The following is a 20,717-nucleotide window of genomic DNA, read 5'->3' as shown; positions in this document are numbered from 1 at the left end:
GCAGACTGTAACCTACTTGGCATTCCTGAAGACACAGGAGCTTTGGGCATCCACTTCTTATATGAGAAGTTCAGATTTGCACGTGTCCCATCCCACCACACTGGCTTCACATCCATGCCAACTCAGGGACCATTTGCTACTTTGTGATTAGATCTGTGCCTCTGCAAAAACTACTGTTCTGCAAATGAAAAATATTAAACTTTTTCCGTTTTTTTTTTTTTTTTTTTTTTTTTGTGGAGGGGGAGCTCTGGTAGCTAAGTTCTTCATATTCCTTGTGATCTGAATACAGTAAGAGCACCAAGCAGGGCTGTGCCTGTAGTTGCACATCTGAGTTAGCAAAAGGTCACTGAGGCATGGGAGAGTGAGTTTAACTTCTGTTATTCTTAATACTGTTTCCTGATAGTCCTCAAGCTGTGCTGGGGAAGGAGCAAATGCTTTGTTGGAAATGAAAATGAGGGTGAATAACTCAAGCCAAGGCAATGGGTGGTTTTGCTAGGAACTGAGTCTATAAAGAAAAGTTTGGAAGGGAAGCAGGAATACAGGCTGGAAGAGGAGATAGGCTGAGAGAGAGGCTCTGGATTGGTGTTCCACAGTCAGTTTCTGTCTCAACGGTGGAATCTCTCAAACTGTTTTTACTGTTTTATCCAAAAGCAGGGTTGAACTAAGCAGACCTGCTCTTTCTGTCCTCCTCGTGACCCTCTCAGTTGTGCCTTTGTTTGAATAGCTGTKCAGTGACCTGGCAGGTCATTTGTTTCTATACTGGCTTCCTGCATGGCTTGGAGAAATAGTTGTTCTTGAGCAACTGAAAGRGTGCCAACAGTTTATGTATAATAGCAATGGCTGCAATAAGGAAAAAAAATCTTTAGCTCTCTGTATAGCAAATAGTTTTGAAATTCATTTTCAGTGGTGTTACTCTTTCCTCTCTGTTGATTCATGTTGGGCTTCTGGAGTGGCTCTCTGCAAAATCCCGGAATATTTTAAGGTTTTATTCGTTTTGGAGATGCAGTTAGAGATCATTGTSTACATGTATATATGCCATAGGATTTCTGCCTTTTCAGTGAAAACACTTGCTAACAGTACATTTAATATGCTGCTTTKCAAGTGCAGAAAGGCAGAGCAAGATATTAAWAATATGTAAATAATTGGAATAGAATAGAATAGTTCCAGTTGGAAGGRGCCTGTACCAACAGGTCCAGCTTCCCTCAGGGTTCAGAAGAAGTTAGAGCATGTTATTAAGGGCTCCTTAGCCCCTTCACATGGGTCATTCCTCATACAGGGGACATGCCTTGAATTTTAAATATGKCACACTTGAAAATGCTGTTTCAGTTTAAAGACTGCAATCACAGTTCTCTTGCACAATCCTTTATCTCTGTAATAATTAAGATGGCAAATATCAGTGTTCAGAAGTTAAATTAGTTTAAATGGTTGACTCAATCTGTATTTTCACAATTCACAAACGTTTGTAATTTCATGTATTTTATTTTACAATTTATTGTAAAATAATTATTCCTTATTTATAGGAATTGGAGTATTTGCTAGAAAAACATAATGTTCTGGAAACAGATTTCTTGAAGGAAAAAAAGGAAAAAGTGTTTTCACATCAAGATCATTACAAGACACTCCAGGTAATTCCTCTWTTGTAGTATCTTTGTTTTTCAGAGGATTTTTTATAGAGTATATTTATGTCCAACAAATGTTCCTTAAAGTACTTATGGGTCTACTCCAAAGCCTTTTAACAATAAAGAATTTCTAAGCTTTTTAGTTCAGAGTCTGATTTTTGACATTAGCAGGAATGTAAGTTGAATATCCCAACTGCCTAACTACGTTTTTGTAACTTGGATCACTCCTCCTTTTTAYGATCTGTTTCATAAAACAGATAAAAAGAAAACCATTTTGCACAGTAGTTTTGTTTAACAGCATGACTTAGCATGTTGTAGAGTGCCCATGGCCAATTATTTGTGCTGTTTTATCTTACTTCARTATGGAATAGTTCATGTTGCATAATAAAAATCTGTGAAGTGTAATTACATGATAGACAGTGGAATTARAATTTCTTCCATTGTAAAAGTTAACATCATTCATTAAATAAACATRTAAAGTTTCATATCCAAGCCAAATTTTTCATTGAAGTTTTAAGTCATCTTCCCATATTAGAGCATAGCAAACCATATTTCAGCATTTCAGAACTTTGTGTCTGTAATTCAATGTCACTTAATTTTTTTGCTGCTGTGGATGGTCTTTGATCGCTAGTGCATTGTTTCCCATTTGTATGTAAGGGTTGCTGTAATAATTTGTTTTGAATTCCTGACAGTAGTACATTCTAGAATTTATAGAAATATAATTATCTAATACTGTTTTTTCCTTTTTTGTGTGCAACATCTTACTCAGTGAAAGAAGTATTTCCTTAACTATGATATAAAAGAAARTTTAACTCAAAATGCTTCTGATTTTTGGAGTACCATAGTGGTTAAAGTTACTGGTCATGCTAAACAATAGAATGGATGGATTTTTTGTTGTTAATACTTTCACAGTGCTCTTCAAGCAGAAGTATTTGAATAGTGGAAATGYTACTGAAGTTTGCCAGCATCAGTCTGTATCATAACTCTTTGAGTCAGGTACTGCTGGTTTTAAAAATGGCAACAAAAGGGTCATAACCTTTAACTTACTCTGTAGAAATTCTCATTTGTTTCTTCATTTTGTCTTCTGGATACAGCCAGAATCAAACCACAGAAGGAAAGTGAGTCATGCTWCTAAGAGCTGCCTGTAAAAATTACTTTCATGAGACTCGAATTTTGGATGCTTTCTGTTACTACAGCTTTTAGTTTCTTTTGCTTTTCTCCTTTGGCTCCTGCAACACGAGGGTCACCTTAAGAGCAGCGCTGGCAGCCACCAAGGAGTCCCAGTGGCTCTGCCTTTTCCAGTAGAAACAGCGGGTCATTAGTGCTGATGACCTGAAAAGCTTTAAAGCAGACTGCAGTGGTGAACTCTGGCACAGTTTGGGAACTCTCAGGATAAGGTTTCCAGTGGAACCGATTCCAGCATCCAAAACTGTAGGTGTGCATTGACTTAAGTCCTTTTAAATGAAATTGCTGTGTTAATATGTGAGTAAAAGGTATAAAACAAATGTCTCAGGAGATGGTTCTAACTGCCTTTTAAATGAATATGCATTGTTTCATGCATCTTTATGTTTGCTAATTAATTGACTTTTGGCACTTTCTCAAATTCTCAAAAGCTTCTCTGGATGTAACAGAGCCAATCAGTTAATCAGATTTTAAACAAGGTGATATTTAGATAAGACCCTTTTCTTTTTAGGACAATTTATTGTTCTTAGTTCTGAGAAAATATTTCATTTATCTTTCTCAACTAAGTCAGTAATCTTTTTTTTTAATGTTTTCCTATTGACTTTCACCTTAGTYAAAGGTGACAGTTTTGTTCTCACGAAATTACATCAATAAAATATTCTTTAGGTTTTTTGATATAAATGAAAAAATGTTTTGAAAGGCAAGGTGAGAACATAAASATGTTTTCTCTGAGCTGGGTTGCCATGCTAATGAAGCAAATTGTGCTCTGGACTAGTCACAAACTTTCTTCATCAAAGGTGTGAAAAAGCCTTAAACTGATTGGGGTAGTTTTGAAAATTGAAGAATTGAAAGGTGGTGATAAACACTATTTCTAAGCATGGGAGGCAGAATTCCAGATCTTTGGTATGGTGTTAACATTAACCAGTGGATGACAACAGAGTGTGCCAAATTTATTTTTGTGGAAAACCAAAAGGCAGRAAGGTCTGGTACTTCATCCAAATAAAATTAGCTTAAAAAAAAAATCAAGATTGAACAGCCCATGTAGTATTTTTGCATTCTTAACRTTGTTTCCATATGCAACTGCCACAACCAGAGACAGTAAAGGAGCAGCAGTGGGTTCATAAATGGAATAAACAAATTGCTATTAACCAGTATTATAGAGTTGTTTGGATATTTAATGCAATCGTCTCTTTGAGATCTTGAATTCATATAAGCTAATAAAATTAGAGTTATGATTCCCACATTCCTGCTGCAGTGCTTGTGGTATTTAAGAGGGAGAATAACCTAGTACATTTCTAACTTCTTTACTTGCAAATTGGAGCCGAGTTWAAATTGCTGTGGGAAGTGTAACTTTAGGAGTTTTGACTTGTGTGCAATGTTGCAACCRTAAAGTTGCAACCTTAGTCTTGTAATTCCTTGCTTCTTTTAAGCAGGAGACCAACAGGTGCAAATGTAAGTCTGATTTTTGCATTTTCTTTGTTGGTATGTCAGTCTTATACTTCTCCCTTTTTTGATCACAGTATATATACAATCATCTCAACTTTTTACACTTCGGCTCTTCCTTAGCTGAGAGTTTCTGTATATTTTTAAGTCWTGTAGGGCTAGTAGATCATACAAAGTTTTGATGATAATGTAAATTTAGTGGTCATTTTAATATTAGAAATCTAAAATTTTGTTGTAGCCACAAAATTGCAATRTATTGTAGAAATGAGCAAAGGCTGCATGTTAAAACTACCAAACTCCAATTTGTAGTACAGTAAACCATCAACAGCAAAATTAACATTCCTGTTCAGTAGGTGTTGTTCCCTCATTTGCCAATCARTGAGGTAACACTTAATTTGAGAAGGGAAAATAGTGCCTGGTTTCAGCTGCTTTGAGCAGGAGTTTAAATCTTTGGACAGATTGTTTAGCTGATAAGGCTCCTGATGTTTGGGCTGTCTACATACAACTGGTTTTGATGATTCGCTAAGAACTGGATCGCAGTTTTCTCTGCTATTTTTTTTATTTACCACACAGTCACATTTGAAGAGATGCTGCATTGCCACCGGAAATTTCTAGTTGYGGTTATACACATTTTTTCCCATCATCATCCCTTTCTGGAAGTTAAGCAGGCTGTTTTTTGAAAGAACATTATAGTTCATGTGGTGTAACTCTTCTTTTTAACATAAACTTCTTTTTTATCTCTTGACAACTGACTTCAGTTCTTCCAACTTAACAAATCTACAGTTRTTCTGAAAACACCAAAAGCGTTTGTTTCTTTTGGAAACCTTTGTTTATGTTCCACCATTTTTAGGGAACATCTTTAAAGTTTTTATTGAAAAGGGGTCTTTAAGATGTTTATTTTATTTTATTTAGCAGTATTAATGTTATTGCAAAGAATCGTTATTGAAAATGAATTTGTTAGTACTGTGACTTCACTTTAAAGAACGTTTTTGTGTGCACAAAAGTGGGTCAGATAGGCTCCTTGTATGAGTGGTGTTTCAGAAAGGTAGGAGAGGAAGATTATCTGAAGAAAACATTGGCAGAACACTAAAGAGTGATCCAAATGATCATTCAGGCAGTAGCACCCAGCTGGGATTAATGGTAACAATAACCTAAGCAGAATCATTGCTGGAGTTAGATGTTGTTTCATTTATTTATTTCTGTAACTGTTGGTGTTTGGGGAATTTTTCATTTGAGTACTTGCATAAATGTCATATTTAAATTATACAGCTTCGGGTTATGAGGAAAAGGCTTTACATGAGGTTATATAAAGATGGGGAAAAGCCTTGGATTTTGGGATGGTTTATTCCCTCTTAACTCTGAGGGATGACTTTATTTATATTCTGATTAATAATGCCTGTTGTTTTGAAGATTTTATGTATTAGACCCATTTGCCACACAAATTAATGTAAACCAAGAATGGTTGTGTCTATCTCTTGTTTGGTTGTGTCTATCTCTTTGTTTTTGAAGACAGTGCTTCCACTTCCTTTTTATGCCAGAGTTTAGTGGTAATCATCCATTCAGGCCTCCAGCTGCCTTTACTTCATTTCCTGCTGGTCCCTATGGACCATTCTTGAGTTTGGAGGAGATAATCCTTGAGTAGGAACCAGCTGTTTTGGAGCCTTCTTTCTAGGGTTGTGTCCCATGTCCCAGACAGGTCCCAAAAGGGCCAAAGCCTCCTTCCCTAAAGTCCAATGTTGTGATCCTTCTTTTTGCCCCTCTCCTGAACACAGCATCTCATAGTSCCTGCAGTCAGGGCAGATCTTCACATTCCCAGACAGTCCTTYTGTGTTTTTAGGGCTCAAGTCCAACAGAGGCCCTCATGGATTGTTCCTCAGCTGCCTGTGTTACTGGGTTTGTTATCCGTGTGCCCCARTAATTCCCTGGATTGCTGTGCTGTCCCACCAGCAAATTCTGGGCTTGGGGATGTTCCTCAGGAGCAATCATGTGAGGACCTGTGAATTGAGGCTCCCTCCTGTTGTCTGGAGAAGGTCTCACCTGCCTCATCCCTCTGGATACCATCTGGTGCAGGAATTCCCATTTTGCCAGCCTGCCTGCTAATCCTGACCCCCAAATCCTTCACTGATCGCCTGCCCCAAAACAGAGCTGCACASATTCCAACTCCTCCCCCACACACGAGGAGACACCCTGTCATCGCCTTCCTGGTCTTTCCTTCCAGGAGAGCGCATTTATGGTTCTGGAAAAGGTGTTCTGMAGGAGGCTGGAAACAGGTCTTGGAGGTAGGTGGTTTTTATGGCTGGAGTACTAGAAAATGTATGTTTTCTTACAAAACTAATATATGACTTACATCCTGTTAAACACCGTCTTCTAAGAAAATATTTAGGTTGGTTTTAGGTGCAGACATAGAGGAGACAGAATGTTAATAACAAAAAAAATAGGTGTGAAAAAAAAGTTTATGTACTGTACCTGCAAACAAATTTATAGATGCGATTCCAGGAAATTTCACGGGTCACAGCAGGTTTTAAAATTATGGAACATGGAAAAAGGGGGAATTTCAGAAAAGACACTTTAATAGATAGCAGTGCATCTTTTTGCTGAGCTGCTAAAGGTATTTATGGATATGGCAACAATCCCTTGCCCACCTCTTTTTCAAGTGAGTGCCAGATACCTCACGTTTATTTATTCACCTTTAATTTTTAAAAAATGCTACTCTCTGTACTCTTCTTTCAGACATTCATTTTTATTCAGAGTCTTTATTTATTAATAATTTCAGAGCTGTTTATATTTTTGACCCGTTTCCCCTCCCCTCCTCCATTTTGATGTCTTCTTTCCTCTAAATTATTTTTCCWYRWGGAAAAATAACTTTYAATTTCTGTTATGAAAGGATTTTGCCCTCTTTCCTTATGYTTTCCTTTTAAACTTCAATTCTTCTTTTATTAATTGTTTTTGATGTGTTTCAGAATTAGAAAATTGGATGCAAGACCAGGCATTTTAATTTTGCTTCAAAATTATGCTGTATTCATATATACCTCTTTTATGCTGTTGTGCTGTTATTTAATGCCTTTGACATGCCTGACTTGCCTCATAATCTGGTATTCAGTTACAGTGATAGGGCATGCAAAGCATTAATTTTTTTTATGCTTATGTGCCTCCCTTAGCCCCCTGATTTTAAAAGTATACAAAAAACTGTGATTAAATAGGCATAGCAAAATATCGCTTAAATATTGCTTAAATAGGTATTAGCAAAATATTCTTAATTAATTGCTTAAATAGGTGTAAGCAAAACCAAGTAATTTTTAAGCCATGTTTTGCATCCTGAGTTCTTTGTCCATGTCCTGATCTGTTCATGCCAGCGTATTCTAGATTAATTTGAATGCATTCCCTGATTTATGCTCAGTGTGTCACAAGTCTGCTACAGCTACTGCACATCCTAATTTGTACATTCATATCAACTGTGTTCAGAGAGAATAATATTTTTCTTATTTAATGTGGAAATTCTACTTAAGAAGGTTGTGAAGTGCAAGATAGTTTAGCACTGATCAGTTGGATTTCTTTACCACCAAGCTTGTCTCATCAAGATTTTCACATCAAGGTTTTTCTAGATTTGTAGAAGTAGTATCTTGTTGGATTCTTGAGGGGATAATGAAAATGAGCAAAAAGTGCTAAAAGAAACCTTTGTGGAAAGGAACTTAGATAACTGTATTGTTAAGACAATACTTAAGTCCTGTTATCTGTTACATAAATAAAGTTTAATGCAGATTGAAAAAGTRAATTTAAAGGTGTAGCTGGTTAATGAGCAGTAAAATTTTCAGCAACCTGTGGTCATTCATAGTTTATTAATGAACTGTGAACCACATAAGGTGATTCAGCAGTTAAAGGGAAATGTTGCAATGCTTGCAGGACACTTGTCTGTTACTTGGCATGCACCTCTTCAAAAAACGTGGGGAACGGTGCCAAAGCATCTCCATGGGTCCACTCCAGTCCTGTTTGTGTTCAGTGCAAGGAATCTGAGACGGGGTAATTATTGTGAGTGGTTGAGCGTTACTCACCATCAAAATAGTAAATCTTAGCCAATATTAGTCAAAAATTAGTCAATATTTTTAACAGAGTGTTTGTATTTTCTGTTTATACACTTGGGAGGAATCAGATGCACAGCAAGTATTAGGATGATATTTTGGGAATAAATTTGAAGAATTGTCCCTTCATTGCCCTTTAACTGCTAAATCTTATTTGGTTAATAAKTCATTAATAAACTGTAAATGACTGCAGAATGCAATTTATACATTACTGGAACTTCTATTGCCTAATTAACCTTCTACACCTTTAAATTTACTTTTTCAATCTGTATCAAATTCTATTTATATATAATATTTATATATACTTGGTGTTGAAAAACAGTTTACTTGTGTTTCTATACACAGTTGAAATGCATAACTTGCCAAGTATTAAGCAAATTTATTTCTATAAATGTATTCTAATCTAACTAATTCACACACTGGAAGTTATTACATAACCAAGAAACTCTTGTAATTTACGTATCAAAGTTGAATTTATTCATCCCTTCTCAGTTACCTTGGAAATTTCTATATTAATTATGCCAAATTCAATTTTTTTACTTGAGTAAGCTGCCAAAATGTTAATATATAGGCGAAGTGTCAACAAAGAACTAATATTTTAAACTACTGCAAAGGTGTGTAGCAGGTCACTTGTGTATAACTCCTGATATTGCGAAAGCTGAAATTKCCCAAGATAAAGTATTAATTAATTTATTGTTGCTGCTCCTAAATAAATAAATAAATAAGCAACATTTTGCTGTTGAGAGTTGTATAATTTTTTTTTCTTCATTAAAGGCATAAAAGGTGCAGAACAGCATGTGRCATTTAAAATAATCATGCACTTAAACTAGTGAGAACTTTTTCTACTCTTCTTGGTGAAAGTTTTATCTCTCAAAGAAAGCTGATAGTAATGAAAACTGGAACATCTGATCTTAAACCTGGAGGATATTTACATAAAACAATTTCCCAGTTCTATGCAATTCCTTAAAAATGAACCTATTATTTGAATGTGTTGATAAACACATACAATGTTTTGCTTTTGAGTATGCATTTCAMATGAAAGCATTCTTAGGCAAATAATTGCTTAGGATGATCAAATTAATTTTCAGAAATAAGTAACATAATGAAATTATGAAAATGAAGGTCTGAATAATGCTTTAAAATAATCTAAGGCATTGTGTTAAAGGTCTGAGAAAAATTTCTGATTTYTTCAGTTGTTAGAATCATTTCAGCTGGCAAGTCTGCGCTTAATGTAGGTCCTATTTTACATGGGGAGAACAATCCTTCTGCTTCTGTGGTAGGTTTTCAAAGGGCTGAGTTTGTAGTCTGACTTTTGAGATAAGTAAGAAGTGAGTGTGTCATTGAAAAGCAAATTTCCATTGACCTGCTAGGCAGAGAATTTGAAATAAGGCTTGGTAACTTCAGGGAAGCTCAGAAGGAAAACACAGTTTGAGTTTATAAGCAACAAAGAATGGAAAATGTTCTGAACCTCGCTTATATTCAWACTGCATAACTGGAAAAGTAATTTTTATGCTTGAGGAGCCTTCTTGTTAGTGATAAGTAGAAAAGAAGATCCATTCCTATTTTTTTGAGCTAAAACCTAATTTCAGGCAGTGTGTGATGCCTGCTTTTGTGGTACTGTTTTGTGAAATACTTTGGTTAGAAAAGTGAATAAATCACAAAAAGAAACCCTAAAAAAAGGTCAGCAGAGAGAATTCTGAGGTTTCATATGGACTGAGATATAACCACTGCCACTTGGGAGTGCCATCACCTGCACATAGTCCCCAGTGGGAAAACTTCTGCATTCAGTTGGGGTGGTTGGGAGTTCCCTGAGTCCCCRGGACTTGGGCTCACTGCTTATAAAGACACATTTCAAGTCTCTGTCACTTCAACACATTCAGTGGTGTTGTTTTGAGATAGATTAAGCAGGTCCTATAAATCCTGTGCTGCTATTTACTATAAATGTGGCAACAGTTGTCAGCTGAGGTAAATTATTCAGGGCTTTATGGAATTCAGCCAAAAGTGCAGTGGACATCTCCCTGGAAGAAAGAGGATACTGTAGCTAACAAAGACTAAAATAGTCTGAAGATATCTCATATTTTGCATAATATTTTCATTAGAGAGTTCTCACATGAATGGGGGTCTAGTGACACTTGCCCTCCTTCTTAGATCAAATTTGTCTCTTTACTTTTTGCATTCTTTTGAGAAATGATTATTTGTAAAATAAAAATAGCAGCTCTTTGAGGCATGTTGCAATTCCTGTGACAGTATTTTATCAACTTTCAACACAGTCCCGTTCTGTCACCACCAATTAAATTATTTTATGCTATATCGATCACTGCCGTAGCTGATGAATATTCCATTGCACAACAGAAACCTGGTAGTATTTTTAAAGGAAGAATAAAATTTTAATTMATTTTTATGATATTTTGTATTTTTAACTGGTGCTGCACTACTTTACATTTTTAAATGTGGCCTCCAGTCCTTTAAATACCTTTACATATGCTTAATAAATCTGCATATATCCAGTTGAGAAGGCTRTATTCCAGCAGGATTTGCTTTTCCTTCTTGAAAAACACTTTTAGCCAAGAGCCTTACTGTAAGCAATGTTTGTGCCCCTCTGAAGAGTGGAGCTGCTCAGAACAAGAACGTGTCTTAATCATGATTTTTCTCATCTGGGTAAGCCAATTTGTGGGAGGTCTGACGTAGCRTAAAATACCAAGAAGTTTCAAACCAAGCTAAAACACAGCTCAAACTTTCTGTCAAGTTCAGTCCTAATGSTACAGCCTTTTAAAATGTATTTACATTTTAATGTCTCACATACAACAAAGGAAGAGTGAGCTTGTTTCTGCCTCCTTGCCAGCTGGCTTGGAGAAAGGAACCAAGGGACTTCAAAAGAGACAGCGTTTGTATGGTTGTGGTTTGTAGAGTTAGAGGAAATAATATTTGTGTCCAAATTAGAATCCCTCTGCTTCTCCTTCTCTTTCAGCAACAACAGGGTTCTTACTGGGGAGAGGGAAGGTTTTTTTCTGCTGTGGGATATTTGGTGGGGTTTTTTGTTTTGGGGTTTTTTTTAGGGGGGAAAGGGGGAAATTGCCTTTTTGTTTTTAACTTCAGCATATTGAATAGATTAAAGAGGATGCTGTGGAATTACTGTTTTTCAAAATAAAAAATTCAAATATGACAAYTGTGGTTTTTAACATTGTTGGAGAGAAGGACAGAGTGAGGGGTGGAAGAAAGCGAGGGGTGTCCTAGAAATGATTAAATGGCAACATGGAAAAGATCTGGAGAGTGAATGAGTTTCAAATACAGTAATGGAAAAGTCAGTCCCTGCCTCAAATTTATGCATTTATCAAAGAATATTTTATTTCAATTTTGTTTTTAAGTGGTAATACCATCAAGATCAAGAAGTAAATGAAGTGTATAGAAGTGTCAAGAATCTTGAGTTGCATTACTCTTAGACTGTATTTTGAAAAGCACAAGTGTGTATCTATTTTTGTTGTTTTCACTGTAACTTTAGAATTCTGAATATTTACCTATATGAATCCATTTACTTTTTGTGGTCAATTTTAATACTTTTTAAAAATAGGTTAGACAACATAGCTCAATGAGCTGTAATTTTTAAAATTTAATAGCTCTGTGTTTTTCAGATCACAGTTTAATTAAGAAAAAAAAATGACAAAAAAACCCCAAACAATTGAAACCCAACATAGCTTTTAGTTATCTCTAAGTAACTTAAGGTGGTATCAATCATTGCTKGCTCTTTCAGAATGTCACATCAGATGTTTTCTGGCTTAACTTAGGAAAAAAAAATGGGTTTTACTTTGGTTTGGTGATTTTAGTGAGACTGCTTTGCTTTGAGGAAGATAATAGATTAAATATTTAATTTTTAAAGAGATTGGTTAGATTTTCCACCTACCCCATGTCCTCAAACATAACTTTTCTCCTCTGGAATAACATGTTTTGCTGTTCTTTCAGTTCTATCAGTGTTTCACAGTAAAAAAAAAGAAAAATTAATAAATGCATGTTACAGTTTTCACATGGAATGTGAAATGCTCTTTAGATGCCAAGCTATCTAGGCTCCAAAGGGGGGTTTGTGGGGGAGGTTGGTGTGTTGTTTGTTTGTTACAAATCCTGTGGAATTGGAACTTCACTGATTACAGGCAACTGGATGTTGTCACCACCTTTTCTAATCAAGCCCAAGTTCTTAAACACAGACTTGAGAATTAAATAGTGTCATCTYGATTTGTCCATCTTATGTGTTGCTTAAAAAATAGCAAAGCAAGAATTTCTTTCTCCTCCCACTTGTGAATTTAACATCTCTTTGTAAGAAGTGGGGKTTTAGTCACCTCAGAGGTGGGAGGTGGTAAAAGAAATAACCCAAAGCAGATTCTCATGCATCAACCAGCACAACAATTGAATGGATTCTGGGGAGCCGTGCCAAATGTGCATATACAAATGCACAGCGTCGGTGAAGGAAGCAGAGCCAGAGCTTCACCAGCTCAGCGAAAAGGAATGGGAGGAAAGAGGTGTTGTTTGTAAAAACGAGCAGCTTCAGACCACAGAGCTCAGGAGTGATGAGAGAGTTGGCTGTGGCTATGAGAGAGTTCTGCATCAACTCAGAGAATGAGGGAAGCCACTGATTATTGGAAAAAGACAAGAAGGATGATGGATAGATGGATCCAGGCATGCCAGCCTTTTTGTCTTTGGGAATATCATGGTGTAGGTGCTCTTGGCAGCTGTTTYTGGACACATGAACAAGCTGATTAGATATAGTCAACATGGATTTACCAAAAGACAAATTATACCTGACCAACCTGATTGCCTTCTGTGATGAAACTTTTAGGCTGCGGATGAGAGGAATGCAGTGTGCACTGACTCAGTCTGGGGAAGAGAAGGCTTAGAGGAAGCCCAATAGCAGATGGCCAATACCTACAAAGTTGTYGGAAAAATCAAGCCAGGCAGGTTCTGCAGAGATGTGTAGTGGGAAATGGTGATAGATTGAAATATGGGAAGTTGCAGCTTGGTATAAGGAAAAAGTTATTTCATGATGAAGATAAGCATTGGGATGTAACCAGTGAGGTTGTGAAATCCCCGTCTTGAGATTAATTCCCCAGAATCTCACTGGACAAGGATCTGAACAATCTGGTTTGAATTCAGAGTTGATCTTGGTTTCAACAGAAGGTTAAACTAGATGACCTCCAGAGGTTYCTTCCAACCTGAATGATTGTGTGATTTTGTGATTTAATACTTTGGTCATAAACTGAGAAAAATAAATAGCCTACTCCCAGTCACTAAAGTCAGAACTGCAATCCAGGGGATATTCCCCAGACTGAATTATTTGGAATATTTTACTCCAATCTGGCCTACCTCATTGCCAGTTAAGGGCAGGGTCAGGAATGCCTAAACCAAAAATCTGATTAATGCAGCATTTGAAATGGTAAACTAGTCAAAATATCAGTTACTGTAAACTTAAATCACTCTTGTATGGAATATAACATTTTTGGTGGTTTTCAGTATATCTGCCATGTTAGAATAGGAGCTTGTACTATGAAACCTGTGAGGTTTTACAGGAAGCCAAATCCAGTCATTCAGAATGTGGAGCTGCATTACTAGTTCCTTAAAATACACTAGAAGTGAGAAAGACTTATTATAAAATCTGTCTATCTGGGATTTGGATACCTTTGTCTGGACTATGGGAAACGCTTCCTTCCAGCTGGAATTTTTCTGAGGTTAGGCAAAAAATTCTGCCTTTCTTGCAGAATCCATAGCAATATCTTAAAATAAGCAAGCCATAGTTCATTCTCCTGTGTTCTTGATATACTTTGTTTTCTCTGGTGAAAACAAAGGTGTTTTGTTTTCTATCTTTCTATTTTGTTTTCTATCAAACTTCTATCTCTTTGGACTTTTTCCCCTTCATGCTTAGATTATTTATGATTTTTTTCAGGAAGTAAAATGAATAACCAACAAGTTAAACTTGAAGTTTACAGCTTGATAGCAGTTCCCTGATGCAGGAAAATGCTGGAAGTCCAGTTGCAAATGACATTTGCATTCTTTGCAAGTGAAAGAAGGTTTGGACAATAAGCTTTAACTGACAAGTGTTYTATTTTATTTCATATCCCTCTTTTCTCTGGAACAACAAGGTCAAGAGAAACTTTACTTGCAGATCTTCAGTTGAGGAAGTCTATAAAAGACTGTGTCATAATCTTCTTCAGTGGCCATTTTTCTTGGTATTTAYTTTATCCCAAACTCCTTGAATTGATGCTCAATTTCCCAAGCTGTTGCTTGTTTTGTTTTCTGATCTTAATTCTTGTCACTTTTCTAATGAAACAAATACAGCAACTTCATGCAAAGATGCATGCTTGAGTCTCTGGTTGTCCTGTGAATTCTGTGAGTTTTGTTCAACTTGTACATCCTCACTTGTCTTCAGGAAACCAACAAATGAATTTGTAGCCCGAAATGAACATGGCAACAATTTGTGCTGAAGAGGTTTTGCTTATACTTTATTTTGATGGGAAAATAGCTGATGGTCGACTTTTCATGTGGTACATCTGCTTTGCAATGTTTTTTGTATTCCAAAATATATTTACAAATCAGAAAAGGAGTTAAGATTGAAGGAAGAGATAAGTGAATCACCATTGTTTGCTCCTGGAGTTTTAGTTCWAGAGGCAGCCAAAGAAAATAGTTCACATACTGAAAATAAAAAGGAGATTCAAATGAAAAGATGTAACTTCTCTTTCTGTTGATTTTGTGTAAATAGGATTGTTTATGTTACAATAAAACTTATTTTCTATGCTGCAAAAACAAGGAAGAAAACAATTAGGTTTTTTTATTACATTGGAAAAATGTCAAAGATACGTTAATTTTACATCTCCACATAAAATTATTAGGATATTTGCATACAGTAATGCTATGAGTTCTTGTCTCATGTCTTCTAGAAGCAAATCTTGGAAAGTTTTTATTCATGTTTAAGTGAAATTTATTCCTGCATGCTTTTGAAGCTACTTGACTGAGTGTCAATTTTCTTTGCAGTCATCTTSGGTTTTTAAACATCCTTGAAAAGACTGAAGGTATCCTCTAGGAATGTGCTGTGAGCATCATTATGTGTTASGAATACTACAACTCTATGAAAATTCAATATACATTCTTCCAATTAGTTGCATTTCTAAAGCATATGTTGATTATTTCTCAAAGGTTAACAGAGCTGCRGATGGAAATGTTAACAATTTTTGGCACATAATGTATCTCTAGTTATRGTTTTGTTGGTATAAATTGTGGGTTTGGTTACTATTCATTTTGACGCCTGCAGTTTCATATGTCTGAAACTAGTAATAAAAGATTGTATCCAGGATAAATATTGGAAGACAATATATACTGTAGAGAACTGCAGGCGGTGGGTCCTTTAGAAGGGCTCACCTATGATAAATATACAGCACTCCACTGTTGTTTGATTTGTAATATAACAGCAAGATCTTTTTTAGCACTTTCTGTGGAAAAGTTTTGAGAAAAACCAAGTAGACTCGGGATTAATRCCTAGTATATTAGGACTTGATAAATACAATTACAGAATCAAACCAGGTTGGGAAAGATCTTTGAGATCATCAAGTCTGAGCCCTGACCTACCACCACCTCATGAACTAAACCATGGCACTAAGTGCCACATCCAATCTTTTTAAAAACACCTTCAGGGACAGTGACTCCACCACCCCCCTGCTAGCCCATTCCAGTGCCCAGCCACTCYTTCTGTGGCACATTTTTTTCTGATGTCTAGCCTAAACCTCCTCTGGTGCAGTTTCAGGCTGTGTCCTCTTATCCTGTTGCTGTTCCCTGGGAGCCCAGCCAAACCCCCCTGGCTGCCCGCTCCTGTCAGGGATCTGTAGAGTGATGAGGTCTCCCCTGAGCTTCCTCTTCTCCAGGATAAGCTACCCCAGTTCCCTCAGCCACTTCTCACAGTGCTTCTGTTCCAGACCCTTTACCAGCCTGGTTGCCCTTCTCTGGACACACTCCAGCCCCTGAACATTCTTCCTAAACTGAAGAGCCCAGAACTGTACACAGCACTTRAGCTGCAGCCTCACCAGTGCTGAGTACAGGGGGACAATCACTTCCCTGATAGTGYTGGCCAAAATTCACTCTGTTCCAGGCTAAACCAGCACAATCACCTTCACAGGTACTGAGATGGGACTGCCCAGGCTGTGTTTCCTTGTGGTTTTTTGTCATTTTCTTCAAGACAGGAATGACATTTCCTTTCTCTGGTTCTCAGACACTTCCCTGGGTCATTGCCATCAGTCCACAGGTATTGAGTAGAGCCTCACAATTACACCTTTCAGCTCCCTCAGCATTTGTGGGTTCATCTCATCAGGCATGACAGATTTAATTAAGCCCAGCTTGCTGAAGTGTTTCCTAACATGCGTCTCTTTCCTTAAGTCATCCTTTTTCCAGGCCCTTGCAGTGTGCAGGTCAGTCTCCTATCTATAGAAAGAAGGAAAATTCTCCAAGTGTAATTTTATTATACATATCTACATATATAATAAAGTGTACTACAGTTAAGAACTACATAAATGCAGATACTTTTGTAAATATATAAGCTATATAAAATCGGGTGCAATAAAATGGCTTCAGTATCAGTAGCCATTGATGACAGGTGGCAACTGTTTCCAAATTAATGTTTTGTTCTTYATGGACAATGGTGGAGTTTAATTTGACCTGAAGACTGGTGCTTTTAGGATAAGAGACATGAAAATATTGTAATGAAGCTCAGAATTCCCTTCATTCTGTGTTGTTTAATGGAAGTGTTCTCTTGTCAGCTTCCCTGGAACTGTTCTCCTGTTCACTCCTTCTTCCTTGCATCCTCTTGCTATCATATCCCACCATTTAGGTTATGTGGGGAAGTAGGAAASCACCCAGGACAGAAGTTGCCCTGGCACATTTGTAGCTTTATCCCAACGAAGTAACTGTCTGTGTAATATTTAAAACCTGAAGGTGGCCAGAGAAGGCTTCCTGAGCTGAGTGTGGGTGCTGTTTACCATATGCAATTTTGGTAGCAAAATGTGCATTCATAATAACCACACTTTAGCTTTAGGACTTCTTTTTATTGTTTAATGTCCTCTTCAGTGGAGACTCTCTCTATGCAYATCCTGTAGGAAATAAAAGAGCAGTATAAACAATAGTTGTTCTTTAGAAAATATTAATGTCTTGACTGTGACAGGATAGAGATCCCTGTTGTAAATACTCAGAGAGTGGTGTGGGAACTATAATTACGTTTCAGTGTGGGCCATCTACAGGYTCTTCCATACCATTTCGTTTGCATAGTTTTTCACATTTAATCAGTCATAATATTCCCAGCAGACTGGTCTGTTCACACACACTCAACTCTGGCTCAGCTCCATTYTAACTCAGCAGGAAATGTCCTCACCATGACGATGTTAGGCAGTTGCCTGTGAAAGTTTGTTTGCTGCCTCACTTCATTATTCAGCTCAAAGTCTTCCGTTGTTATGCTCCAGGTACAAATTATATTTACTTGTATGAAATAAATCACAGTGTCTCCTTGGTTCCTGCGGTGAGCTTAAGGTAGTTCATAATGTGGGGGTTTTGGTTGTCTTGGGAAATCTGAAGTCTTTCTCTGCTCCCTATAATTGTCCTTGTCTTTAGGTTCTTAACTGTGTCTTTCCCTAAGATGTTGATATGACCAAAGTGGTTATATTTGCTTTGCTAGAGATCTGGACGTGCTCCTGTGTCTTAGTTCTGTCMAGCTCACATTCTTATTTCACATGAACAGAAATAGTGACCAATCTGTATTTTATACACAATAGCACACTCTAGTGTGTATATTAATTAGCCATTATGGATGGATTCTCCTCATATTTACCTCAATTTCTCATTGATTTAGTTCTGCTGCATTCAGTATTACGATTTCCTCTCTATACTCAGCTGAATTGAAAAAAAAATGTATATGAGAACTTACCAGTTTCTTAACAGAATCATTATGATGCTGAATGTTGTTTATAATTTTTTTTAATGATGCTCAGAAAGAAAGAAGAGTTGGTTTTATAGAGACTGAAATCTCAGTTTAATGGTGTCCAATGTGAAGAGTTAATGATGTAATTACGTAAAGCAAAACTGAGTAAGATGGATTTGAAATTTGTCTTCTACTTCAGCTGCCTGCAGGGAAYTATGGCTTGCCTTCTTGCATGAGTAGAGAAACGAGGAGGGAAGAGAGTGCATTACTTTCTGAGACAGTGGCTCAGACTTGCAGCTACTTCTGAAGGCACCACAGCCTTACAGAGGCCGGGCAGGCAGCAGCAGCTCAGATAACTGCCTTGGATATTTTCTGCAGGAATTGAAGACTCCTTACAGGTTTTATAGGAATACTTTAGTGTTGATGCTTCAACTTGTGGTATCAGTTCATATTTGGGACATGGCCTTGAGCAAGTCACTAGTTCTGAAAAACTTGAATTTATTGTAAGAGGACAAACTCCATTTTTCGCTTTGTGTCTTGCTTTGCCTGGTAATGCGAGTGAGAGGCACTGTGCTTTCTACCAGARTGGGGTATCTTACTTCAGACAAAACAACTGGGTTTTTTTTAACCTGTGTAACATCAGGGTTTGAGTGATTTGTGATGTCAGTGATACGTGATCACATCACTGTGTGATTAAACTGATGTACCCAGATGTTTTGTGTAATTGTTTGACGTAGTAGTTTATTTGCACACCAAAATATTTCCCTCTTCAATTCTTCTGCTACTYAGCAGTTGTTCTTGCAGGGCTTCACAAAAGCTCACATTTTTATTGAGGAAAATCTGAATTTCTCATATTTGGGGCAGAGATAAAAGGATTGTGTAAATGTAGTTTGCTGCTTTTTGCTGAGGTGACCCTTTTGGGAGAAAGGAATTGAATGACAGGGTGAAAACCTCTAATCAAATATAGTTACAGACTGATTACTTAATTTTAATGGTGTTACATGTTGTTTCATAACAAAATTGAAAATGCTTTGTTAGACACTAGGTTTTGCTTATTCCAAACGCACAGATCTTAGGAAACATAGAATTGTATTAATTAATTTCAACGTTATTGTGGCCTCAAAAAGCAAAAATTATATAGTGTAAGATTGGTATGGTTTTGTCCTGGGATCAGTGCAAGGGAACATTTGTGAGTAATGAGTTTCTGCTTTCTGCACCAAGAAAATCCAAAGATTATTTAAATCCAAGACAAATTAAAGAAACTATGTCCTGCCATATGAGCTGATACAAGAACAGACCCTGAAGCAAGGAGTAAGGCAAGAGGGAAATTGGAAAAACTGGTGCTGCTCATTGATGAGTGRGAAATGCTGATGAGAATCTCATGAGGTGTTTAAATTGCAGACTTAGCAAATTATTAYATAAAGGCAAAAATATTAGCATGTTTATCTGCGGGTTCCTTTAACATAGCAACTGTGCAGAAAATAAAAAATAAACAATGCAGCTTTATTTGAAARCTATATTCAGGATTTCTTTTGCAAGAACACTTTCCTTGGAACATTAAGAATTAAACAAAAGATAAAAAAGGAGCCATGTAATGAATAGAATGGTGTGCATTTGTGAGGAAACTGAATCTGATATTATTTGATCTCAACATTTTTATTACTAGAGGCAGTAAATAACATTTACTAAGAGGRTGATTTGRAAGTCCTGCYRTCCACAGTTATATACCAAGAAACWAACAAAATTCTAAAGAAAAAAATTTGGAGAACCACTTAGAGTTGTCTGGGGTCTGGGGTCTATAAAGTAAATTTAAGAAATTAAAAAAAATTAATACTGGGACCTGCTTGAATTTAGCATATATGTAATGTCTAAGGGTTCAAGCTGTGTGCATTTCCTCATGAAAAATACCAATAATGAGGAAGATAATTCTTATTTATTTTCCTAATTAAAACTATTGTGTTGGGTGCCTRTGTTGGATATAATCTTTTCCATATTTTTGTGCAGGAAAAGCATAAACAGGAATTAGAAGACATGAGAAAAGCTGGACATGAAGCCTTAAGTATTATTGTTGAAGAATTCAAGGTGAGTTGCCAAGTTAACACAATTTTCAAGTGATGTTATTGTAATAGTGAATAGGATGACTGCCTGCAGTGCACAATTATTAGTGCTGCTTGTGCTGATTGCTCAACCTTGCTCGCTGTCTTTTCTGTTGCTTTCAATTTAGATTGTTTGGTCCAAAATTTTGCATGACATGTTTTCTCATCTGCACTTTGGAAAGCTTCAGATAAAGTTGATTAGCCATTTTCAGTAAGGAAACTTAAAACCAGAACAAAACCAAAATTCTCAGTCAATTGTGGTAAACATTGGGTTGGACTGTTTATCACAAATCCATGTTTTGGACCTCTTCAATCTCAAGAGCTGCACTTGCAGGAAAGCAGCATTGCAAAGCAGTTCAGCAGGTTT

At 36.7% G+C, this 20,717-nt stretch overlaps 1 protein-coding gene across 1 annotated transcript in view; it reads left to right on the top strand.

The window, feature by feature from the left end:
* CCDC91 (coiled-coil domain containing 91) overlaps window positions 1-20,717 on the top strand; it is a 110,206-nt gene that overhangs the window by 30,331 nt on the left and 59,158 nt on the right. Inside the window, exons 6-7 of the mRNA XM_057385706.1 lie at window positions 1,521-1,625; window positions 20,259-20,336. Of these exons, the coding sequence (XP_057241689.1) occupies window positions 1,521-1,625; window positions 20,259-20,336 (183 nt within the window). The remainder of the gene's footprint in view (window positions 1-1,520; window positions 1,626-20,258; window positions 20,337-20,717) is intronic.

This window comes from Malurus melanocephalus, unplaced genomic scaffold (genome assembly GCF_030028575.1).
Source record: "Malurus melanocephalus ecotype Western Australia unplaced genomic scaffold, MMel_1.1 scaffold_16, whole genome shotgun sequence".
Taxonomy (NCBI): domain Eukaryota; kingdom Metazoa; phylum Chordata; class Aves; order Passeriformes; family Maluridae; genus Malurus; species Malurus melanocephalus.
This window is presented reverse-complemented; position numbering and strand designations above follow the sequence as displayed.